Source organism: Gouania willdenowi, chromosome 6, assembly GCF_900634775.1.
Source record: "Gouania willdenowi chromosome 6, fGouWil2.1, whole genome shotgun sequence".
Lineage (NCBI taxonomy): Eukaryota > Metazoa > Chordata > Actinopteri > Blenniiformes > Gobiesocidae > Gouania > Gouania willdenowi.
Window position 1 is genome coordinate 53,996,098 of NC_041049.1, and position 24,086 is coordinate 54,020,183.

Sequence of the window (24,086 nt, forward strand, 5' to 3'; positions counted from 1 at the left end):
AAATGGATTTGGGGAAATTTTGAGTCAGAAAAATGGAACGCCTATATTAGCTTGCTGCATTTTGATAGCATTGTTTGTAATTCTTGTTTATGTAATATATGAAAGACAACTGCAATTAAAGCTAATGAAATGATCAGTTTTGTACAAAGATTTAACATTTTATAACAAGTTTGCAATATATTACAACTACCGTACCTGCTGGCATGTAGAAGCCATAGGTGCCTTAAAATTTTTAAGTTTTTAAGCTTGACTTTAAGTCAAAATTAAGCTAACTTGGGCAGCTGTTGCTCTAGTTATGTCAGAACTTTCAACAGAAAACAGCAATAATCTTTAGTATTTATGCCAAAAAAGATTGTTTTAAAAAAACTGTTAGAGGTAAAAAAAAAAGTGACGTATAAGACAACTATTTACTGTTACATTACTTTTACTATTACTAACATATGAAACAAATAAGAAACCTTGTGTTTTAGGGTATTCTTTAAGATACTTGATTACATGGCTACTCAAACAACCAGCCACGCTCCAGGCGTGCACACACTGTGTGTATATTTTACTTGTAACTCCCAGAAGGAGCGTGACAAGCAAGTTAATCTGTCCGCCAGCGATGCAGCATGACACAAAGCTGTTTATTTCCCTCCACCTCCCTTCTCCATTTCTCTTTTTTTGCTCTCCCTCTCTCTCCCTCTTGCTATCTCCCTCTCTCTAAAGCCTAATCAACTTTGTATCAAGCTAAATAATGTCTTAGCATGAAATTGGTGTCTTCAGTCAAAAAGCACTCCCAAGCCTGTAGTACAAGAGAAGGCAATTATGTACCCCTCCCTACCACTGTACCCTCCAGCCCTGCCTGCTCATGCACTGTGCATGTGGATGTGTGTGTGCAGCGTGTATGAATATTTATGAACTATAACTGTTATACCTCAAAGTGTCTTATGCTCTCTTGAAGACATCTGAGGATGTTACAAGTCCGCTGTGTCATGCTGGACTCTGTGCACTTATTTGACAGTGTGTACCACTCTGTAATGGTGAGTGCAGGCTGCTGAGGGAACTTGTAGTTCAGTTATTTCTGGAGCTTTCCCCAGAGTCAAGGTACTCCAGAGGAATGCTTTCCCTCTCCTACTCCTTCTCATTCTCTCTTCCTTTCCCTATTTTCCGTCTCGTTGTCCTCCTTCACCTCTTGTCCTTTTATCTTGGAACTTCATTTGTCACCTCTGTCTCACCTTGCCATACAATTTTGTTCTTATTCTATTGACTATTTCATCATCAGTTCCCTGCTCTGCTTTCGCTTTCTTATTCTTTTAATGCCATTTTCACTTCCTTCTTCCTTTTTCTCCACTTTCCTCAACAAATTTCCTTTGCTATCGATTTCTTTTCCCACCAAACTCCCTTTGACAGACAGAAAAACAAATGTCAGATCAGAGAGGCTCTTTAAACTCAAGCTGTGTTGTTTGGTCCTGATCAACACAGAGCTATGATGAGCAGTATGTCTGGAGATGGAGATGGAGTGTTGAGCCTTACGAATGTTGAAGGAGGTAAACTAGATGTGAAATAACCAGCGATGCTGGATCAAAACACCTTATGTTTGATTTTTGTGTTTATTATTGTGTTTAGGTGGAGTGTTTTAGCAGACATTAATTATGTCAGGGTAGTCAGTTTCCAGTTGAACTAAAGAGGAAAACCTAATATTGTTAAAATTGTTTGGAAGTTTGCATGGCAGCTCAAAATTTCCAGCTAAAATGATCTCATGCACAGAACATTTTTTGAAAAGCTAATGGGAGATGTTTAAAATAACAAGGTATGACTCAAAGGAGATGTAGTGATTATGAGGAGATGGAAGAAAAATTTTGATCGGAACAAGGTGAATTGAGCAGAATAGAAAAGGGACAGTATGGGAAGCTAGATATGGTGATGGCGCGTGTCCACCAGGCTTTGTTTGATTGTTGTTGGTTGTTATTGCCATCCGTCTAAGCCCTCTGCTAACTCTGTCCCTTTACACACACACACACACACACACACACACACACACACACACACACACACACACACACACACACACACACACACACACACACACACACACACACACACACACACACACACACTCTCAAGCAAAAGCAGATGTGCATACTACACATACACACACAGTGTCCTAAACCTCAGAGAATCCTGGTGTTTTTGGCCAGTCTGTTACTGCCTGTGTATGGCGGGGGCGTGCGCGTGTGTTTTGGTGTGTTTTAAGGCTGTTTTGTTGAGAATGCAGGCAGGCAGAGAGAGCGGTTTTACTGCTGATAAAAGTATTTGGTTAATCAGCTTCTGTCCCTGTCCCTTGACTAGATGTGCTTGAGTGTGTCTGTGTCTGTATGCATGTTTGTGTGGTTGACATGGGCCATTGAAGTGGGGCGGGGGGCGGTCCCGTGGGGCGGGCTGGGGATGTAGATTGGCATCAGCCTTCAGCCAGTAGCTTCACAAAGTAACTCTTTAGGGAAGGGAAGGGCAGCCAATGAGAAAGTCCTTCTGGAGCTATAGGGAGAAGGGGAGGGGAAAGTGGGTGGGGGAAAGAAAGTAAGATGGGAGTAGGAAAAGGCAGAAAAGGAAGAGGGGGAGGGAAAAAAAAGATGGGAGGCAGAGAGAGAGACAAATAAAAAAGAGAGAGGGAGTCAGATGACAATTATCCCCTTGACTTCTGTCCAGCACCAGTTGTCAGTCAGCCAGTCCCACTGGGAAAACACACACAGCAGTCATTGGCTGCACTGAGCCACTCCCCGCCTCTGTGGGCTGCCTGGCCAATGCGTGATTGGTCATAGTGACCTGTTCATCAATGGGATCTGGGAACACCAGAGCCTTAACTGCTCTGGGAATAATTGGCCCTGATACCGTACGTGCATACATGCATTATTTGAGCGGAGAACTGAGACAATGGATCATCTTCACAAAGCTTAAGCTGCTTTTATTAGAAAAAGAAATTGGTGCATTGAGTGAAGTGTGGTGATAGGAAAAAGGATTGAAGTTAGAAGAAATTGAAGAAAACCAACCAGGAATTTGATTGTTTGTCTAAGCAGGAATACTTGGGCAATTGAAGACAAGAGAAATAAGGAAAATATTGGATTTGAATATTAAGAAATTTTTTCTCTTAACAATGTAGACTGTAAAGCAGTGTTTCTCAAATAGTTTTACGTGTACCCCTAGGGGTACGCAATGGCACTAGATGGGGTACTTGAGAGAGTGATTTGATTTGATTGATTGATTTATTTCCATCATGTAAATGACAACTTAAAAACGGTTAAAAAACAAAAGAAACATTAAAAAATAACAACAAAACAGTATCTTAAAATTCTCAAGAGTGGAAAATTAACACATGAAAGTCTTAAAAAATATGGGGTATTATATTGTTTATTTTTTAGTTAAAAATGAGCATCATAGTAATATAGGGGTGTTGAAAAAAATCGATTCGGCGATATATCGATATTACGTCGCGCGATTCTCGGATCGATTCAAAATGCATCCATATCGTTTTTTTTTTTTTTTGTTTTTTTTAACCTATATTTATTTTAACTTGTTGGCACATGGAATGTTAAAGCCAATGTTTTGAGTGTAAAATATGCCAATAAAATATATTTCATACATAATGTTCTCATGAAGGTGTACACATTTACAGATTAGTTGTTTCTTAAGTCATCTATTAATTTTTTTTTGCAATAATCGCCTTATACTTTAATATCGGAATATATCGTATCGTGACCTATTTATCGGGATACGAATCGTATCGCCAGATGCCAGGTAATACACACCCCTACATAATAATGATGATGGCAATTATCTTGATGACAACATGAACTAAAAATACAAGAGTTAGTCTTGGTTCCTCACCAGGAGGGAAATGATAAAAACTATAGAGCTAAATCCATTCAGGAAGCACTAAATACTGTTTCATTCCAATTATTTACAAAATGAGATTCTAATTTGTTTCATCATTATGCTCTACATTTGTTTTTTCATAGTATTCTGAGCAGAATGTTGTAGTTGGACAAAGGGGGTACTTGGATTCAGAAGTAAGAGAAAGGGGTACTTGTGGCTAAAAAGTTTAAGAAACACTGGTGTAAAGAATAGTGAAATAATCTTAAATTGAAATTATTTTCTAATATTCTCACCAAATAGAGAAAAAATATTGTTAGTACCAGTCATTGACTGACTATGTTGTATATATTCTAGCCTCTATTAGTTTATATTCATGTGCTGGCTGTGTGTTTTGTAACTGTGAGCACAGATTTATTTGTCTTAATTAATTAAACATAGCAGCAGCGTTGTTTAAGAAGCACTGATGTTTGTGATCTTCTGCCTGTGCACTGTATAATTATTTGACTTGAATCAATTGCATGTCAGGCATTGCAGCGTGTTGGTTGTGTTTGCCTTGTTTTGTTGTTTTTGTGGATTTTACATTTCAAATTTTCCCCAATTCTGTTTGAGTTTTTCCATTTCCGTGCCTTCTCTCCGTGTCAGTTCACAAATTTCCGCTTTGCTTCAATTTCATCAGCTTTTTCCTATTAGATGTCATTACAGGCTATTCCTGAAATTGAAAACATACTAAACACATGCTGTACGCATCAGAAATACGCGGAGATCATGCAAGATTGTACGTGAGATTTGACATCCAGCTCTGTATCGGATATCAGTTTGATATCAGCCAGAAAACGAAAATCGGATTTTATCGGACTGCATCTAAAATCTCCGATATAAGCGCTCCGATAAATTTTTGTTGTTTTTGTCCCCGCCCTCAGTTGTTCCCACTTCCCACCATATGCTGACAAAAAATATAACTGAAGTGAACTTGAATTGTTGAAGAAATAGCACCTTTTGTTATGAAGTGTTGACGTTCGTGCCAGATGTAAGACTTTTGAAACTAATGTGGAACTTGCATACCTCGCTAAGAGAAAACAAATGTCTCCCGTGTGTGTGTTGTGCTGCTCTTTTTCCCCCCAAATTTGACACCTGTTTAAAGTGAACAGAAGCTCATGTTCCGTCTTCCTATCTCATGTTGTTTTGAATAACACAAATTTGACATAACAAAGGTGTGTGTGTGTGTGTGTGTGTGTGTGTGTGTGTGTGTGTGTGTGTGTGTGCGTGTGCGTGTGCGTGTGCGTGTGCGTGTGCGTGTGCGTGTGCGTGTGCGTGTGCGTGTGCGTGTGCGTGCGCGCATATGTACACTTGAGGGATTCCCAGCAGCTTCCCTTCTTGCATTGTGTCACATGTGTGTCACGCTCCAGGGTTGTCATTTGTGCTGCATTTCTACAGTTTCTTTGAGAGCGAACAGTTTCATCTTTAGCCTTCTTGCTCTCCTAATAATTACTGCATAGCCTACGGGTATACAACGCTGTGTGTGTGTGTGTGTGTAGGTTTTTGTGTAAATGTCACTATGTGAGTGTAGGAAATTAAGATTTCCAATCTTACCTTAAGTCAATATCATGATTATTTGTCACATGTTCACATAAATGTGACTGAACTCAACCCTACTTTAGATTTTTAGTGCTTTGTATTTGTAGAACAAGTTCTAGAAGTGTGTGTGAGAAATGCATTTAATGAACATATTAGTTCAGCAACTGATTTATATATAGATGCAGTTATTACATCAATATCTGTCTGTATGAAATAACGGAAATGTGTCTATTAGTGCTAAGGCAATACACTTTAGTCTGAAGTCAGATTTAATCTCGATACTTGGGAGTCGATTTCATTTTGTTACGCCCATGTTACGCTAAATCAACTTTTCTGTACACATGACCAAACTGTTTTTTTCATTGATTCCCTCAATGGTTAGTTAGAGGGTGATTTGCTCTTTTCTTACTGCAGGGTGAGCCCAAACACCTCGCTCCAATATGATGACGCGCTCCCACTTTGATGACAAATTTGACGCAGCACTGTGCTGGAGAAGCCGCGCCTCCAGGAAGCTATCTCATGTGATTGACATGTAAACAGACACGCACACGAAGATGAGCATTTCAGTGTCCTTTGCGCAGTGCTATGTAAGTTTTCTACAGTCTGTGTATGTACCGTGAACGCCCCGCCCCCACGCTCTGTCTCATGTTTATAAAGCAGCATGAGCTCGGCTACGGAGTGGGAGGGAGGAGGGCGGGTCATCCTCTGGCTCTACGTCACCGCACGAGGAGGAGGAAGTCAGTGTCCTGTCTATAGACACGCCCACTCATGAATATGCATAAGTAGGCCTCAAACCAGCCTGTTTGTGTAGAGCTGCTCAGAAAGAGACTTTTCAGAGGCTAAAACTCTGGAAAACAGGCGAGTTTGGGAAAATAAACTTCAAATACTATGTTTTTGGGGTTTTTAGAACAAATGAGGATGGGTGAAAAATAGCATGATATGGGACCTTTAAGTATTGCAATATGATATTTTTTGTCCTTTTTAGACTTTATATTTTGTTAAGCGCTCTGAGATGACTTTGTAATTTGCACAATATAAATAAAGTTGAGTATCCAAAAAACAAATTATGCACTTCTAGAAATTTAGCCTGGGCGATAAAACGATAACGATATATATCGCGATAGAGATGTAATCGATATCCCTAGAAAATATGTGCGATAGATTGTTCGATACTTTCACTGAACTCAGTTAGAAAAAACCCGGAAACAACTTGTGACCTATGAATCACAAGGCATTCTGTGGGATGTAGGCAGATGAACGGCTTGAAATGCTCCAAAGTCGCTGTGTACATTTAATAGCAGTTTCATGTTTCACTGCCGATGTACCGGTGCTTGGTTAAAGACCAGGCATCAAACAAAGTGAACCAGTCCAAGGTCCTCCACCAGATTCACCCTAAGTTCCCGCAAACACGTTGACGGAGAGAGAGATGCACACTGGATACTCTACTAAGCTAAGCTAACCCACCGACACATCAGACTGGGCTAGGAGCTAATGCTAACCACCGGAGAGACCAAGTAAAAAATACACAGTTTACTGTCATCAAACCACAAATGGTCAGTAATTTACTTTACTTATGGTCAGATTTAACACTTAATAAATAAATAAAAGCTAACATGTCACACGTCGTGTTAAATGATTTAATTTAATTATATTTCACATGTTCAGACAAAGCTGGTCTCGTCACAGTAATGTAACTATTGTGATTATTACACCAAAATATCCTGTTAGTTCTGCTTTCAGTAATTTATGATTAAATCATCCAGTCTGATCTGGTTTAATTATTGGAAATCAGTGAGATATTTATCAACCATAACTTTATGTAACTCATTATCAGATATAAAATAAACAAGATTCAGCAGCAGTGATTTATATTTAACAGTAATAACACTTTTGGATGTTGCAGCTGTGAGTACTGACCGATACCGATATCAAACTGATACAATATCGGCATGAATCATACATATTTTTATTACTTATTTTGTAGTGTGGAATGTTAGAAAAGGCTTGATCTAGTGATGTTACTCAAACAGTCAGCAAAAAAAAAGTGGCCCATTTATTATAAACCAATTAGTTACATACATTTTAACCTTCAACATAATATCTACAGTATTCTACAATTAAATAAATATAATATATATTGGAGATTTTAGATGCAGTCCGATAAAATACGGTATTTGTTTTCTGGCTGATATCGAACCGATATCAATATCGGATCAGGACACCCCTAGTTGCAATATATAGTAAATCAGTACTTTTTTCCCCACCCCTATTTATGGGTAAAGGTCGACATACGGTATCTGCAAAATCTGGCACTAAGCTAAAGAATTTGATGGAATTTTGTGGTATAGTATATTTTGATTTTCACTAACTGCATGTTTTTTGTCAATTTAGCAGAGATTTGGATCTATTTTAGGTCTGTTTTAAAGATCTTTTTCTATTAATGCAGTTTTTTTGTCGTACTGTAACTTTGCCTAACCACATCCCCCACCGACCCCCCGGTAGGAACATGGTTCACAGGAACAGTGCATGTGTCTCCGAGGGGGGGGGAAAGGAGGATATGGCAGTCTAAATAAAGCAACGTGTGCTTGGCTAACACGCTGAATTCCCAACTGTCTCATCAGCAAAAACGAGCTTTTATCAGAGCCAGAGCGCCCAGTGCTTTTAGGTCTCTCTGAGCACTTTAACCACATCTTTCACTACCAACATTAGATGATGATGATCACATTTCTTCCCTTTGTGATTCAGAAATCCTCGTCATTGCATGGTGTGTGGAGTGGAGTCCATTTTTAAATTTTAGTAAGTGCGTTCAATGTTGACACACACAGTGATTGGCCCAAGTTAAATCAATTATTACAAGTAAGAGTTCAGCCTGATTGTAGTTGTTTGTTTTCAAAGAAACACATGAGTGATTTAAAATGTCTTGTTTTGATCGGTGGTCCTGGCTGGGGTTGTTAGAGAGGATGGGGGCAACTCATGAGGGAGTTGATGAGGATGTCAGGTTAGGAATTGGAAGGGAGGTGTAAAGTGTTCGAGGGGTTGAGGTCAAGTCGACAGAAAGCAGGATGAGTGTAAAGGATCTTGACGGAGCAGAGACAAAGGTGTGTGAGAGAGGGGTATGTTCAGACGAGGTTGAGGAGGAAATCCCATTGTGTGGTGGCTCCAGTCACTTCCTGTTTGTGTGCCAGCTGTATTTTCCTCTTTCCTGCTGTACCCAGGAAGTGAGTGTATCCCATTCCAGCTTTGATTCACACTGTGTGAATGTGATGCAAAGGTTCAAGGGCATTGCCTTTTTCCATATGTCTTTGCAGCTCATTTGGTCTATTCTTAGTCGTGATACAGCTCGTGTTAAACATGAATAGAACTGTATTCAGAATATATTCTTGTGGAAACAATGGTTTCATTACATCAATTTCATACTTTTAGCCTAGACTGACTAAATAAAAAAATGCAACACCAATTTTCTCTAATGTCACAGTAGTTTTGACAAAGCTGTGAATACAATGAAAAAATGTTCTAGAACAACTTTGTTCAAAAAAATGGAAAAATATTTACTGCAAAAAATAAATAAATCACAGTTTAGATGATTGTCAGGACTTAAATATAGAAATTAGTAGATAGACTTTCTCTCTCTCTGCGTATTTCCAACATTGATCAGATGATTTGGCTAAAACAAGACAAGTCAAATAAACCATTTCTTGAGAATACTTGGAGGACATGCATGCATTTATTTAAATAAATATTAGTGTTAATACAAAAATATAGATGTTATTTTTATTGACATACCAATATTAAAACATTGATTTCGGGTTAAGAGTTCATAACCTCATGATAAAAACGTAACTTTATATTTTGTGAGGACTTGTTAAAGTTGGGTCGAAGTAAATTGAATGGTTGGTTTGATCAAATAAACTTGAATATTAAAATGTTCTCCAGAACAGAAAATCAAAACCCATGAATAAAAATGACATCTGTATCTTCTTTTTTACAAATTCTCTTACATTATGCAAACAATCATTTAAAGCCAGAGGTGGCCCCTTAACTTTATTAGCTGATGTCTCTATCTTTTTTGTTGTTTAGTGTCAATGTGTTTTTTCCCCACCATGCTGGTAATAATTTTTAATAATGGATGCCTGCCTTTATTTTTTTTGTAAACAATACATTCTAACCAATATATTTTGTCTTTCTTTCATTTTTCTTCCTGTCATAGCAGTAGAAGAAGGAGAATCCTCAGAGTGTGGGGGGACATGGGATGAATCAACCCTACAAACAGGTTAGTACACACACACACACACACACACACACACACACACACACACGCACACGCACACACACACTGACTTCCATTCAGTGGTCAGATCCACACAGGATGTTGAACTCTCTACATGCACAGATCTACACAATTTATGACATTGGCTATACATATTTTCAGTTTGTTGTTTAAAGTAATGTAAAGTAGAAAAAAAGTTAAAAGATTTTCAGAATTATTTGTGGAAAATAAGAGGAAAAAGGATATTTAACTGGTGAAAGCAGGAAGACATGTGGAACATTTCAGAGCTTTCAATCTCAGGTATCAGACGATGGAGAAATGAAGGATGGGGGGAGGAGAGAGATTTGTGCACTTTTTCTCTCCCTCTGTGCTTTAGTAATATCCTGGGAGGAATTCTGAGAGACTTTCCATGGTTTTTCTTTCATTTTATTGTTTTCATCGATTTAAAAAATAATTTGTAGGTCTTGTGTGCGTGTGAGTGTGTGTGCTTTGTCCTGTCTAATCTTTTTTTCTGCTCCTCTTATATTGTCTCTTCTGTTTTCTTGCCACATTGAGATTAAAATTTGTATTCCAACAAAAGCTTTTGCCTTATTGAAAAAACAACAAGGTAACCTTAACTACGGCTATGTTCCCACTGCAGTTTAATTCTGATATTTTTACCCATATCTGATTTTTATTCCTAATGCTAATTTATTTCTGAATTAAACTTAATTCCGAATTTTTATTCCATTTTTAATTCCGAATTAAATCAATCCTGTTTCTTGTAAACAGTTAACAACACTTAATTCCGCTTTAAATCATTTTGCACATGCGCGACTTGCGGCGATGACGCTCTGGGAGACGATATAATCCAACATGGCGGCCCGGAAGAGTGCCGACACTATTTAATAAGAGCCTTAAAAGACATGGATATAATGAAAAGAGGGGATAGACAGAGGCATAAACATGCAAACATTAACACGGACACATAGACTTATTAAACACATGGAGATCAGCAAACGGAACGGATTCATCGAATGGGTAATAGACCCGGAGATGGAATAAATGCGTCCCCATACTGCTGCACTGACTGTAATATCACCAAGTTTATCATTGTAACGGTTGTTAGAGCTACTATCTTTACCAGGGAGCAAATATTTATTCCTAGTTATTGTTTTCTGGAGTTTTACTGGGCTTTATTTACTGGTGATTAGTTCATATCTCTCTTCCCCTCCGTGGACCAAAATGTGTTATTTTTGAGCTGTTGATTCAAAACTACAATCAAAATAAAGGTGAAAACAGTTCTCATGTGTGGTGTTCTGTGTTACAGCCGACAATAAAAGGTTTGTTGTGTGTTTCTCCCGATAGACGTGATACGTCATGTTCGCCCCCTGTCCAATTAGAGCCTTCCCAACCACCAGACCTAAAGCGGAATTAACGAAAGCCGAATAAACCTGTTTTCCATGTAAACCTCAATTCGGGAATTACTATTACCATGTAAACACGAAGCAGAACACTTTAATTCCAAATGATTTAATTCAGAATAACTACTTCCGAATTAAAAAAAACATCATGTAACCGTGGCCAATGTGACCGAAAGTGACATTTTGTTTATTTCATTTGTTTGGCTCTCAATATTCTGGTCACTTTAAACACTAGCTGTTGGAAATTTTGCTACTATTGTTTTTAAATTTTTAATTGCTTAATTCTAAAGTCCTATGTATTGGAAGTTTATAGAAAATGAGATATGCATCATAACGACACTTAGTAACCTTGTGACCTAATTTGACTCCCATTGTAACCACATATTTTTCTGTAATCATGACATATAATGCTTTTTCAATAATGCCTCCACCGCCAAAATGAAGGGAAAATAAGTTTTACGTGTAATGACCCCCTACCTACCACGTAAATCTTCTCCACATAAATTTCAGTGAAGGCCTGGATTACTTATCTTGCAAAATATACAAGGTGTACGAGTATAATTTATTTCTTTTAAACTGTCCTTGTACCAAAAGTAATAATGCATTAAATTAAAATCTGCTATCAATTATTGACACGGTCAAGGCTGTAATATTTTCATCACAAATATTTCATTTTGGCCCTCATTTTTGGAAATACTGCATATTTAGTGTTTTTCCTGCTGAAAAAAATTTTGTAATAAAAAGCTCATAGAAACAAATAAAGGGTTTGAAATGTATAATACATTTTATATCTATGGATAGGTCTGAAGTAGTTAAAAAAATCTGAACATTTCACTTTTATGAGACAGACGATTTGTGTACACAAGGCGTAAAAGTTCATATAAATTTAAAGGATTGCACAAGGGTTATTAATGTGACAATTCAGATTTTTTCAGACCCTGGTGGAGGATGTAAGTAGAAAAGTAGACGGTGGAAGGAGAGTAAGTTCTTAAAATTAATGAATATTTATTATATTATACATCTTATTAGTGCTACACACACGCCGAGAGGAGATGCCTCCATATTTACTTCTGTAAACTGCGCGTGCCTGTGTGTGCACGGATTACCTCAGGACCTCTTTTGCGCATGCTGGTGACGTCAGGCTCGCATTCCGTTCATACTTCGAACTCTACACAAACAGGCTGATTTGCGGCCTACTTATGCATATTCATGAGTGGGCGTGTCTATAGATGAGACACTGACTTCCTCCTCCCCTCACGGTGATGTAGGGCCAGAGGACGGCCCGCCCTCCTCCCACCCACTCCGTAGCCGAGCTCATGCTGCTTTATAAACATGACAGAGCATGGGGGCTGGGCGTTCGCTTGTACATACATTGATAGTAGAAAATACATACATAGCACTGCGCGAAGGACACTGAAATGCTCACCTTTGTGGGCGTGTCGCAGGGCAGCTGGAAGTATTTTTGAACAGGGGGCGCTGTGAATTTTGTTTTTTATGGACAAAAAACCCTATGAGCCTATAGGCCTATTTAAAATACATTTTAAAAATAAATAAATGGATTGAGATTGATAAATAAAGTTTGTACCAATGCAGCGGTTTGGATTGAATCTGATAAAAGACAAATTCATAGAAATAAAAAACATTTATTTAGCATTTAACATTTCTCTGTGTGTGTGTGTCAATCCCCGTGTGTGTGTCAGAGCAGATTGATTATTATTTTTATTAGCTGTTTACCGTTTTAAATGATTGGCAAAATAAACATTATAGTCTAGATTCACAGGTGGACAGTGGAGGTGGGGTGCACACACACACACGTACGCTTCTGTGTCCTGAAACGGACAGGTGTCCGTTGTGATAGCGAAAGTAAATGGGAGTGCATCGCTACGCTATAGGACGCTCTGTTTTAATATGCTCGGGCTGAATAAACAAAACATGCACGCACAAACTTACAAACACAGACACGCACCGAAGCGGAGCTGTGCAGTGATTGGTTCTGGGCGCACATGTGACTCTAGTGGCTCTGCTTTGATTGCGGTTGACAATTTTATGAAATGATTCATTAAATGGACTATTTCATTACAAACAAATCCCACATTGCACAGCTTTGAACCAAGCTGCAGCTATATAGCAAGTATGAGCTCTGTCTGTCTCTGAACACCAGAGATATTTGAGGCACAGACATACACACTGACAGACACACAGAGATTGCTTGCTTTAATGGAGATGTACGGAAATGCATTTTGAATATTTTTAGATTATTTATATTGGAATTAAAAGGGCCCTGTGTGAAAATAAACTGGTTGTTAATCACAGTTTTGCAGTAAAAACAATTATTCATACTGCATCAGGGCCCTAGCTACCACCCCCTTTAAAAAAGTGCGAATGGTACGACCCGCATCTGCTTCTGCAGTGCTGTGGCAGGTAGTCTGAACATGTGGGATGTGACGTGGAGCCGATAGACAGCACCATGTCTTTCTTCAAGAAAGGGAAACCAGGCCAAAAATTCAAAGAAAGGGAGGGAAGGTGAAAAGAGTGAAATCTGCTGCTTACTCAATTCTTCAGAGGTGAGATTTAAAACAATCTTTTCTACCAATCCATTCTAGGCAATATGTTATTTTGTTTGAAATTACTGTGACGACATGCACTCCCGCGCATTTTTCCTAAATGGAAATAAAATTATTTTTAAAAAATGATTTTGAAGACTAAATTTTGCTGCCATCAACTTTTAATAAGGTGGTTAAAGTGTCCCCATGATTCCAATCATTTAACTTTCATTAACCTGCTTTGTGTGGAAATATACTGTATTATTGTATTAGGGTTGCACATATCCCTGTGATAAGTGATTCAATATGCATCTCAATACACACGTTACGATTCGATTAAAAACAAATTTTTTTTTCGTTCGTTTTTTCATTTTGGTTTTGGAAACAAATATCTAATAATGTTTTTTTTTTTGTTTTTCATGTTTTTGTTTCATAATGAAAAACGAATGAACGAATGATGTAGGGATTCTCCTTGCGCCGGATCCTAATGCGCAGACTCTGGCTCCATATGACGTCAAATTTGCAAGATGGAAGCGCCCCTAAGAGCTGTATTTTGGCTTCAAGGATGTTGAGTGCGAACAGCTACAGTGCACGCCCGCAATACCCGATCCATGACTCTACAACCAATTCATCTTGGAAGTTATGGCTAATTCCTGCCAGACTGCTACCGATGCAGCCGTATCTCTTACTTGTTGAACAGGATATCCGGTTGCATCGGTTTATCGTTCACAACCTTATAAATACATATGAAAGTGCGCGGCATCATCATGCTCTTATTTTGAGCTGCAGAGTGCCCTGGTTACAAGGCAAGGCAAATTTTTTTGTATAGCGCATTTCATACACAAGGCAACTCAATGTGTTTTACATGATAAAACATTCAATTGTTTAAAATCAATAAGAACATTTAAAAGCATCAGTAAAATCATCAACAAACACATTACATCAACAACATGACCAAAAATCTCTCTCTCAATCATACGCAGAAGAGAAAAAAATGTGCCTTTAACTTTGATTTAAAAATGTTCACATTAGATGCTGACTTCAGCTCTGCTGGCAGTTTGTTCCACTTCTTTGCAGCATAACAACTAAAAGCAGCATCACCATGTTTACTGTGAGCTCTGGGCTCCACTATCTGACCTGTGTCCATAGATCTGAGAGACCTGCTGGGTTCATACCTGACTAACATGTCACTGATGTATTCTGGATCAAACCCATTCACAGATTTATACACCAGCAGCAGAACTTTAAAGTCTATTCTGAGGCTGACTGGGAACCAGTGTAAAGACTTTTAAACTGGAGTAATGTGCTCTGACCTCTTTGTTCTGGTTAAGACTAAAGCTGCATCATTTTGAACCAGCTGTGGCTGTTTGATGCTCTTTTGGGGGATTCCTGTCAGAAGACCATTACAATAGTCCAGTTTGCTGGAGATAAAAGCGTGGACCAGTTTCTCCTGATCTTTCTGAGTCATTAAACCTTTCACTCTGGAGATGTTCTTTAGGTGGTAGAAGCTGTTTTTGTGATAGATTTGATCTGACTGCTGAATGTAAGATCTGAGCCAATCAGAACACCAAGGGTTTTGACTAAAGATCGAGACTCAGGATAATTGCTGACAGCAGTCCTCTTTTCCTTGTTACCAAAGACAATCACCTCCATCTTGTCATGGTTTAGTTGAAGGAAGTTTTCACTCATCCAGCAGTTTACTTTTTCTAAGCAGTCACACAACACCTCAATGGGACCATTGTCATCTGGGTTCAGTGATAGATATAGTTGTGTCATCTGCGTAGCTCTGATAATCAACCTTACAGTTCTGTAAAATGTGTCCTAAAGGAAGCATATAAAGTCTAAACAGAAGGGGTCCAAGAACAGAGCCCTGAGGAACCCCACAGGACATTGGTAATCTGTCAGATTCAAAGTTTCCAATGCTTACAAAATAACTTCACTCCTCCAAGTAGGATTTAAACCATTGCATTACTTTTCCATGTAGTCCAACCCATGTTTGCAATCTGTGCAACAAAATTGTATGATCTACAGTGTCAAATGCAGCACTTAGATCCAACAGAATGAGAACAGATACTTTTCCGGAATCAGTGTTCAACCTTATGTCATTGATCACTTTGATCAGAGCAGTTTCAGGGCTGTGATGAGAACGAAAACCTGACTGAAATTTATCAAATATTTTGTTGAATGTTAAGAATTGACTCAGTTGGTTGAAGACCACCTTCTCAATGATCTTGGCCATGAATGGAAGGTTGCTGATTGGTCTATAGTTAGACAGTATAGAGTGTTCTCTCTTTTAACAGAGGTTTCACAGCAGCTACCTTCAGGGATTTTGGTACGGTGCCTGATTGGAATGAGCAGTTAATTATCTGACACAAATTAGTGACAATTGACTTTACAGCAGTTTTAAACAAGTTTGAGGGTATAGTGTCAAGGCAACATGTTGATGGATTCAGCTGCTAAACAGTTTGCTCTATTGTTTTTGGGTTCACTGTAATAAACTCTAACATTGTAGTTGACATCCTTCAGTGGTTGAAGCTGTTCAAGCTTTTTGTTATTTTGCTGGTTTGTTCTGATGTTTGACCTTATTGATTGTATATACTGTACAGGTGTCCAAATGTCAAGGTGCGCTCTGGGGTCGTGGAAAGGCAGTTCAGAATCTCTGTGTGGGCATGCATCAGCGAAAGGTGTGCGTGTCTTTTCCGGTTCATGGTGCTGTGTACCCATGTCTTCAAAAGACGCAAGGCAGAGAAAGTGCGCTCAGATGAGGCGAACGGGAAACCTCTTTACTCACCGCCTCCGTGAATGTGAACCTGTGTTGATTAGGCTTAAAAAATAAATTAAAACCCATAATACAAGTAATTGCTTTCGTGTGTCAAAATAATTCCCCAAAATATTAATAAGGGATTTTTTTTAATAGGTTTTTTTTTTCTTTTTAAATCTCCCTCTCACCACTAGGGAGTGCTGCAGCACCCCCACTTCCCACTGCCCTGGTCATACGTACACTTTAAGCATTATTACCAGGGAAGGTACAGGTATGTTGGAAGTTCCTAGAGCTACTGCAACTAATGAAGTTATTAAAATGAACACATGCCCATATGATAGCCCTGACACTATCTTTCTAGTGTTGTGAAGATCAAAGAACTGTTTCTTTAAACTGTTAGCAGACCTTTGTCAACCATAGCTAGTTTTTCTGCTCTGGTTTGCAGCTTATCTGGAAACAGTTAAACACTTCCTCTGACTGAATCTCAGCAGGGAAATAAGATACTGCTGAATGTGGTAAATATGCAGTCATCTCTCTCCCTCTCCAGCTCTCCTGCCCCGTCTCTTGTTTAGCTCTACAGGGATAAGAAGATAGGAAAGTATGACCCCCTGGGGGTGTCTATGACGTGCTAAACCTTCCCAAACCACCTCCCCCCTTTTCAAACCTGTGCTCACTCTCCCCCAGGGGGGCCTCTGCCCTGGGCCACGTAGGTGTGTGTGTGTTTGTGTATGTGTGTGTGTGTGTGTGTGTGTTGGGGAGTGTGTGTTCAGAGGGGTGCTGACTGAGGTCCTGGGTGACTCGCCAGAACTGCTGTGTATGTCAGTTCCTGCAGGAAGCCTCAGTCCCTTCACACACACACACACACACACACACACACACACACACACACACACACACACACACACACACACACACTGCAAACTCTTCCTTTAAATTATAGAAATGCATTGTCTCAAATTTCCTCTCTCAGCCACTTTTTCAGCTAAATTTTGTCGTCACATCATTCGCCACATCATGTTATATAATTTCTGTGTGTATTTTTTACTCTTTTTCCTCGGTTTGTTCACAGACCAACCTGTCGTTTTATCTAAAAGTCAGCAAAGCAGATGAGATGACAACGAGCAGAAAAAACATGAATCTTTGACGCTGTAAATGTGAAATGTAGGCTAATAACAACATTAGTACAACTATTAAACTCACAAACGTACTGCATGCCCCTCCCTGATTTCGCTCATCTGACTCATTTCTGGTTCTCTCCTGCTTTCTCTGGAAATTTGATGTTGGTTTTGGAGAGACACGAGGGAGAGGAGAGAAGGGAGAAGGCCGGAGTAACTTTAAGAGATTTCTAATGAGTGAGCTTATTTCCTCAAAGAATAAGTTTTCTTCTCCTTTCCTTCTTACCTTCTGCCCCTCTGTGAGACAGGAAAGCCTCTGTCCTCTTTTTCCCTTATTTCCTCTCCATTTCCTTGTTACCTTGTTTTGTTGAGACAATGGTTAAAGATGTTGTCACAAAATAAAAAGAGAGACATTGTCAGAAGCAGTGTGAATTTTGGCAGCAAATTTAGATCTAGTCAAAGTCTGCAAAAGTTTCATTTAGTTTTGGTCATCTTGCTCTTGTTCCTATTAAGTTATTGTGTTCATGTAAACTACAATCAAAGTTATATGTTGACAAAAATACCAATAATTCTAGGAGGCATGTAATTCAAATTTTATGTTGTGTCTAATTCCTTTATTATCTAACGTTTGATCATGGACCTAAAATATGTAGACACATTTTTTGTCAAACAAGATTTTACTCTAGACACTCTTTTTAAAGATCAGCAAGGATTTTTCTAGATTTGGGCTTAAACATCTGTGGTATTTCCACAGTCTCTCTGCATTATCTTTGTATAGTGATGCCCCAATATAGAGTTTTTGCCACGATAACCATGATTTTCCCACTTCTAAAAACAATAACTGATTAAAAAAATAAAAAAAAATAAAAAATAGTTTCCCTCTCAAATTCTATCCTAAAAAAATAACTAAACTACGTTGAGCTGTGTGGTCTTCCTTTTCATCAGACAAATTATAACTAAACTTTTTATTAAAGTCGAACCAAACAAAGTGCATTAGTTCATAAATGCCTCTTAAGGTGCTTCATCTTGGGCAGTAATGCTCCTTGCCTTGGTCGCCAACCGTCGTAAAACTACACAGAAGAAGAAGAAGCTTCATCTCACTGCATTTAGTCCATTTGGACCAAGACTAAAGTACACAGACTTGGACTAAAATGCAGAGACTCAGGCAGATGCGTAGATCAGTGAATGAGCAGATATATTACAATCAGGAATAATGAAAACACAACTCACTGTCACCTTAACAGTGGACCAGGTGATAATACACAGGATCGTATCGCTTATTATGGACTTATACAACCAGAGATTAAAGCACAGGATTCCTTACACACATACAGGCAATACACACACACAGAAACTTCCGATCACCAACTTCCACGCTCACTCACAAATCCACAACACTCAATTTAGACCAGGAACACACAGATACAGATACAGATACAGATTCAGAGAGACAGAGAGAGAGAGAGAGTCACTATTTTGGTTGTTTTTCAGGGGACTGATGAGGTGTCAGAACTGTAGTGTCAAAAAAATGTTTGGTAACACTTTATTTGAAGGGTTGTACATAAGGCTGACATTATTCTGAATGACACCTGTCATTAGCATGAATAAGGTGTCATGAAGGCTGTCATTAGGTGTAATTTGTTGCAGTACATTTACCCTAACCTTAACCCAAAAAATGCCAACATAGCTCAAAAGGTGTCATAATTTAGCAAACAACACTTAATGACAGCCTTCATGACAACTTATTCATGCTAATGTCATGTGTCATGTCATATTAATGACAGCCTTATGTACTGTATACCCCTTCAAATAGTGTTACCAAATGTTTTTCCACTCCTCTTTGATAGGCCTCATATTAACTTGCAGTCAAAAATGTAGGTTTGACATTCCATGGCATCGCGTCTTGTCCAAGGTGAGCCCACAGTGTACGCCGACTTGTAGCCCATAATGTTAAATGGGACAGACTCTGGCTTTAGTTTTAAATCTTGGTAATAAAACACAATTCAAATTGAAATATGTAAAAGAAGAGAGAAAAGTAGCAACATGCCTCCTATCAAGAAGATTTTTGATCCGACCTGGTCTGATTTGACCTGCAGGGTGCATGATTGGTTACATATGCATGTGTGTTGGTTTGTACCTCCGCCAAGCATGAAGCGCAGAGCGGACGGTTATGTTTTACCCTGCATTTGTCTGTCTGTCTGTCTGTCTGTCTGTCTGTTAGCAAGATAACTTGAAAAGTTATGAACGGATTTGGATGAAATTTTCAGGAAATGTTGATAATGGGACAAGGAAAAGGTGATAACATTTTGGTGATGTTTTGGATAACCTAAAATGAGAAAATACCACTCGTGGAAATCACAATATGGGTGGATTTGCCTGCTCCTTTAAGTGCAGTGGCTTATGGGTAATGTAGTAGTGGTAGGGAAGTGCGCGCTATATCACAATATGGGTGGAAATGAGCTACTTGGTGGAGGTCTGCGCTCTCTGAGTGCTCTAGTTTTTTTCTAAAATGTAATCCTCACAGTCAAAGAAACGCATGCATGACTGATTACAATCAGTGATTTGTCCGTGGGAGTAAGTATGATTGTGCCTATGTTTTGTGTGTTAATGCTGTGATTAGAGCATGTTCACTCTAAATTATGACATTAAAACGTTTATAAATGCTAAGATTAACTGATAAAACCTTTGCTAACATCAAATTGTTATTTTATTCCTCATTGAAATTTTAGAACTTTATTGAAATCTGATTGAGATAACTAGTAAAGAATTAAGTATTACTAGTATCAAAATCAAGCATAAATATGACCACTAACTCAGGTCAGTGTGTTGGAAGTAGAGAGGATAGACAAAGGAACTGCAAGGATCAGTTTTCCTGCTTTCTTAAAGCTGCAGAATGTCAGTGTGGTGACTGTAGCAAAGAACAACAGGACACTGGCCCTTGTCTTCTCCTCTCTTCCTGGGTTTCTCTTGCTTCCTCTCTTTTTTCCCCCTTCCTCAACTACTCTCTCGCCACTACCCCCTGGAGATCCATAATGTAGTTTTAATTTCCCAAAGGCTACCGCAGGAAAACAGTTCCTCTGCATGTGTGTGTGAACATCTATTGTCTGCTTGTGACAGTGTATCTGTATTTGTGTCTATTTTGCAGTATTTGAATCCTATGTTGTGTTTTTTTTTCCATTGTATAGCATGAATGTGAGTTTTATTGCATTCGTAATTTGTACACAAATGTAAATACATATGTGGCTGCTGCTGTGTTCTTTGTGTTAATGTCGGTATGTTGATGGCTGCATATGCCATCTGTGTTTGTGTAGATACAGTGTATGTGTGCCAGTGTTTTTTCCTCCTCTTCCTTCCATGACGTGAATGGCTGTTTCATCATCCTGTTTCCAGAACTTGGTATTGGGTGCTGCTCTCCCTTAGTGCACGGCCTCCCTGGTGTGTTGTGGTTGTAGGTGTGTGCGCAGACCCGTGTCGTTGTGTGTCACTGGTACTCTGAGCCCCAGTGCATTTACTCCCTGGGGAAAGTAAGGCCTTGCATTTTGAAAACACACAGAAACACACAAGCACATGCTTATAGGGCCACAGGAGGTGGGTGGTAGATGGGAGTAGATTATACATGGCCATATCCAACGTGCACACACACACATACACACACACACACACATGCACGTACACAGAAGGTAGAAGGGTGAGACAGGAGCAGGAGAACCCCTTGGGGGAGTTGGAGCAGGCCTCTGTTGTTGTCCAGCTGCACCTGTTCTCTCCATATTTGTTTGTGTGTGTGTGTGTGTTTTTTTTTTTTTTTTGTGTCTCTCTCCACTTCACAACCTTTTTTTGTTCAAGCATGTCCTGCATTGTGTTGCCACCTCATTTTCTGTAGCAGTGTGATCTGTTAAATCATGCAGAACATCACATCTGCAATATTGTTTAACAACAAAGACACTGAACCCTAAGTTGCTCGCAGTGGTTGACAAGTGTCTTGCATGGCCGCTCAGTCCCATGGGTGTGTGAATGAGTTGATATTGTATTGCGCTTTGGGACTACTTCAGTGTAGGAATAAAAGCACTATATAAATCAAGTCCATTTATCAACCATCCATCATTTTCTTGCTCCTTGTTTCAGGGTAGTTGGGGTCTGCCGGTGCCTATCTCTACCTTTCAATGGGCATTAAGCGGGGTACACTGTAATAAATGTATATCCCCATTAATTAACGACACAGTAAGCCAAAATGTAATGTGCAACCCAGATCCGATCTAAATCAAACTCGGTGGGGTAAAGGAGGAACTAACCTGACACAACTAAAAGATCGGTCAATTACGAACCGAGATGTGAATTTTTTGTTTATTCGCAATGACTGACAGGGATTTTTCAATTTTTCAGACTGATCCAGAGTCAGTATATTGATCTGGATCCACCATCTTTGGTGAAAATGTTGTCACCAAAGATTGTGGTGACAATAGTACTTTTGGCGTAATGCTGCTAACAGACAAACAAACATACAAAGAAATAAACACAGGTGAAAATATCTCTTTGGCAGAGGTACTTTCATAAATTCATAATCTTTCTTATTATGAATGTAATATTTTGATAAGCGCATTCAGATGAGTTTGTTGTAATTGTGCTATACAAATTAAGTTGAATTGAACTGAGTCGAATTAAAAACGATGGCTCTTTCAATGCAAACTTTCAATGTTAATTTCATTGTTTCTTTTTTCAAATATTGTCGTAAAGCTGACTTGGGATGTACCAGTACTAACATGGGCATGCCTGTGAAAGAAAAACACTCAGATCGCAGATACGATATCATTTTTACATTTTCATTGCTTTAAGGAATTTAATTATATGTCAAAGTTTGGGCATTGGGCTGTGCAACATGAGCAATCTTGGGGAGTTATGTGAAGGTTTTTGTGTGGAAAATTAAAAAGAAAAAACTAAGTCGGACGGGTATATCACATTGCTGCTGTTTTTTTTTTTGTGTTTTGGCCATCAGTGCCAGTCCCATAGCCCCCTTCTGATTGTAAACAAGTCTTCAGCCATTTTAAATTGCCCTGAAGTTTGAACACCAGGAAAACAACCAAATGTTGTCTACGTTATGCTGAGATAATGCTAACACTTGATAAATGCCCTTAATGATGTTGGGCTGTTTATTCCGCTGGGTTTCGCTCACCTGCTGCAGCTTATGTAGGGTGAATGTAGGTTAATGCAGAGAGGCCCTGTTGCTGATGCAGTAGTACATATTGATTAAAAACACATTAAATACATCCTATTTGGTTTTTGTTAATTAGTTAAATCTGTGCTACTTTTATTATAAACTGACTTTATTCAAAGCCTTGGTCTTTACTTTCTCATGTCACCACAACCCCTGTTATGGAGGTCTAAAAGAAACTTTAGGGTTTGTTCCAAGCACCTTTGATGGTGACACTTGAGCCAAGTGTTTAACATCTGAAAAAGTTTTCAACATTACTACTGGAAGGTGGTCGCACATTTCTTTCATCGGTCAAGCCCTTTTTTTTTTTTCCAACTTACAAAGACAGAAGTTTGGGTGTTTAATAATGAACACTTGGCTGATAGAATTACTTTCTGCTGCAGTGTTTCCCAGACAGACCACAGTCCTAGCAATTGGCTGCCTAATCTAATACTTCTTTATCTAATAACTGCCTTACATATACATTATTATAGACAGTGTGCAGAATTTTTCTTTTAACTCTCCCTGCAGCTTTAGCAGTCTCACACAGTGCACGACTATCACCCTGAGGCAATTCATTAGTTCTCTACCATCTTCCCACAAATATAAATATATAATATAAATGTAATTATAATAATGTATTTATATAAAAGTTTTGCTTGAATGGAAAAAAACCCCAAACATTTTCACATGAGCAAGCATCATCGGCGATGAAGATATAAACTCCCTTTTAACTGGAAGAAACCTCCAGCAGCCATCTGGCAGATTGGTTGGGGTTCCTGGACAGGAAGAGGAGAACAGAGCACGATAGAGAGAAGACAGAGTATCACTAGCTGGGTTTCTATCACCCTTTGAAATGCACAAAATCTAAATAGAGCAATATAAAATGGTAATGGGAAATGGACCTGAATTAAAAAAAACACTCAAACATTGCTAAAAAGTTTTTGCGCTTTCATGAGGAGGAGTTTCAGACATTTCAATATTGAAATGCATCGCAAAAGCGCCATAGAAACACTTTTTACGCAAATACATGTCACAGAACGTGACGTACCTGGTCACATGACAGGACAGACCTGATCACATGACCACTTCTCTCTGAGAAAGCATGTAGCAGTACGTGTAAACAGAAGAGGAGACAAGACATTTCATAACATTATACTTAAAAATTATTACTGCCACATTAGACGTGAAACAACAAAGGAATGAGGAGTGTTATAAGGAGGTGTTGAGCGTCCATCTTCCTGCAGCTATGTCTCACGGGATGAGATTTCACGAGAGATCTGAAAACATCGTTCAATGGAAACACGTTCAAAGCACAATTATACTTTGTCGACTTTTAGAAATATCACTTATTTTGCGAAAATCTATAATGGAAACATAGCTAC

The 24,086-nt window shown here is 38.8% G+C and overlaps 1 protein-coding gene across 6 annotated transcripts in view; it reads left to right on the forward strand.

Annotated features, from left to right (window-relative positions):
- Positions 1-24,086, forward strand: part of znf423 (zinc finger protein 423) — a 165,036-nt gene that overhangs the window by 12,648 nt on the left and 128,302 nt on the right. For 5 of the 6 annotated variants that reach the window (XM_028449702.1, XM_028449697.1, XM_028449701.1 and 2 more), the window contains exon 2: positions 9,635-9,697. In XM_028449702.1, coding sequence (XP_028305503.1) covers positions 9,635-9,697 — 63 coding nt within the window. The remainder of the gene's footprint in view (positions 1-9,634; positions 9,698-24,086) is intronic. The other variant, XM_028449698.1, reaches the window with a different exon arrangement.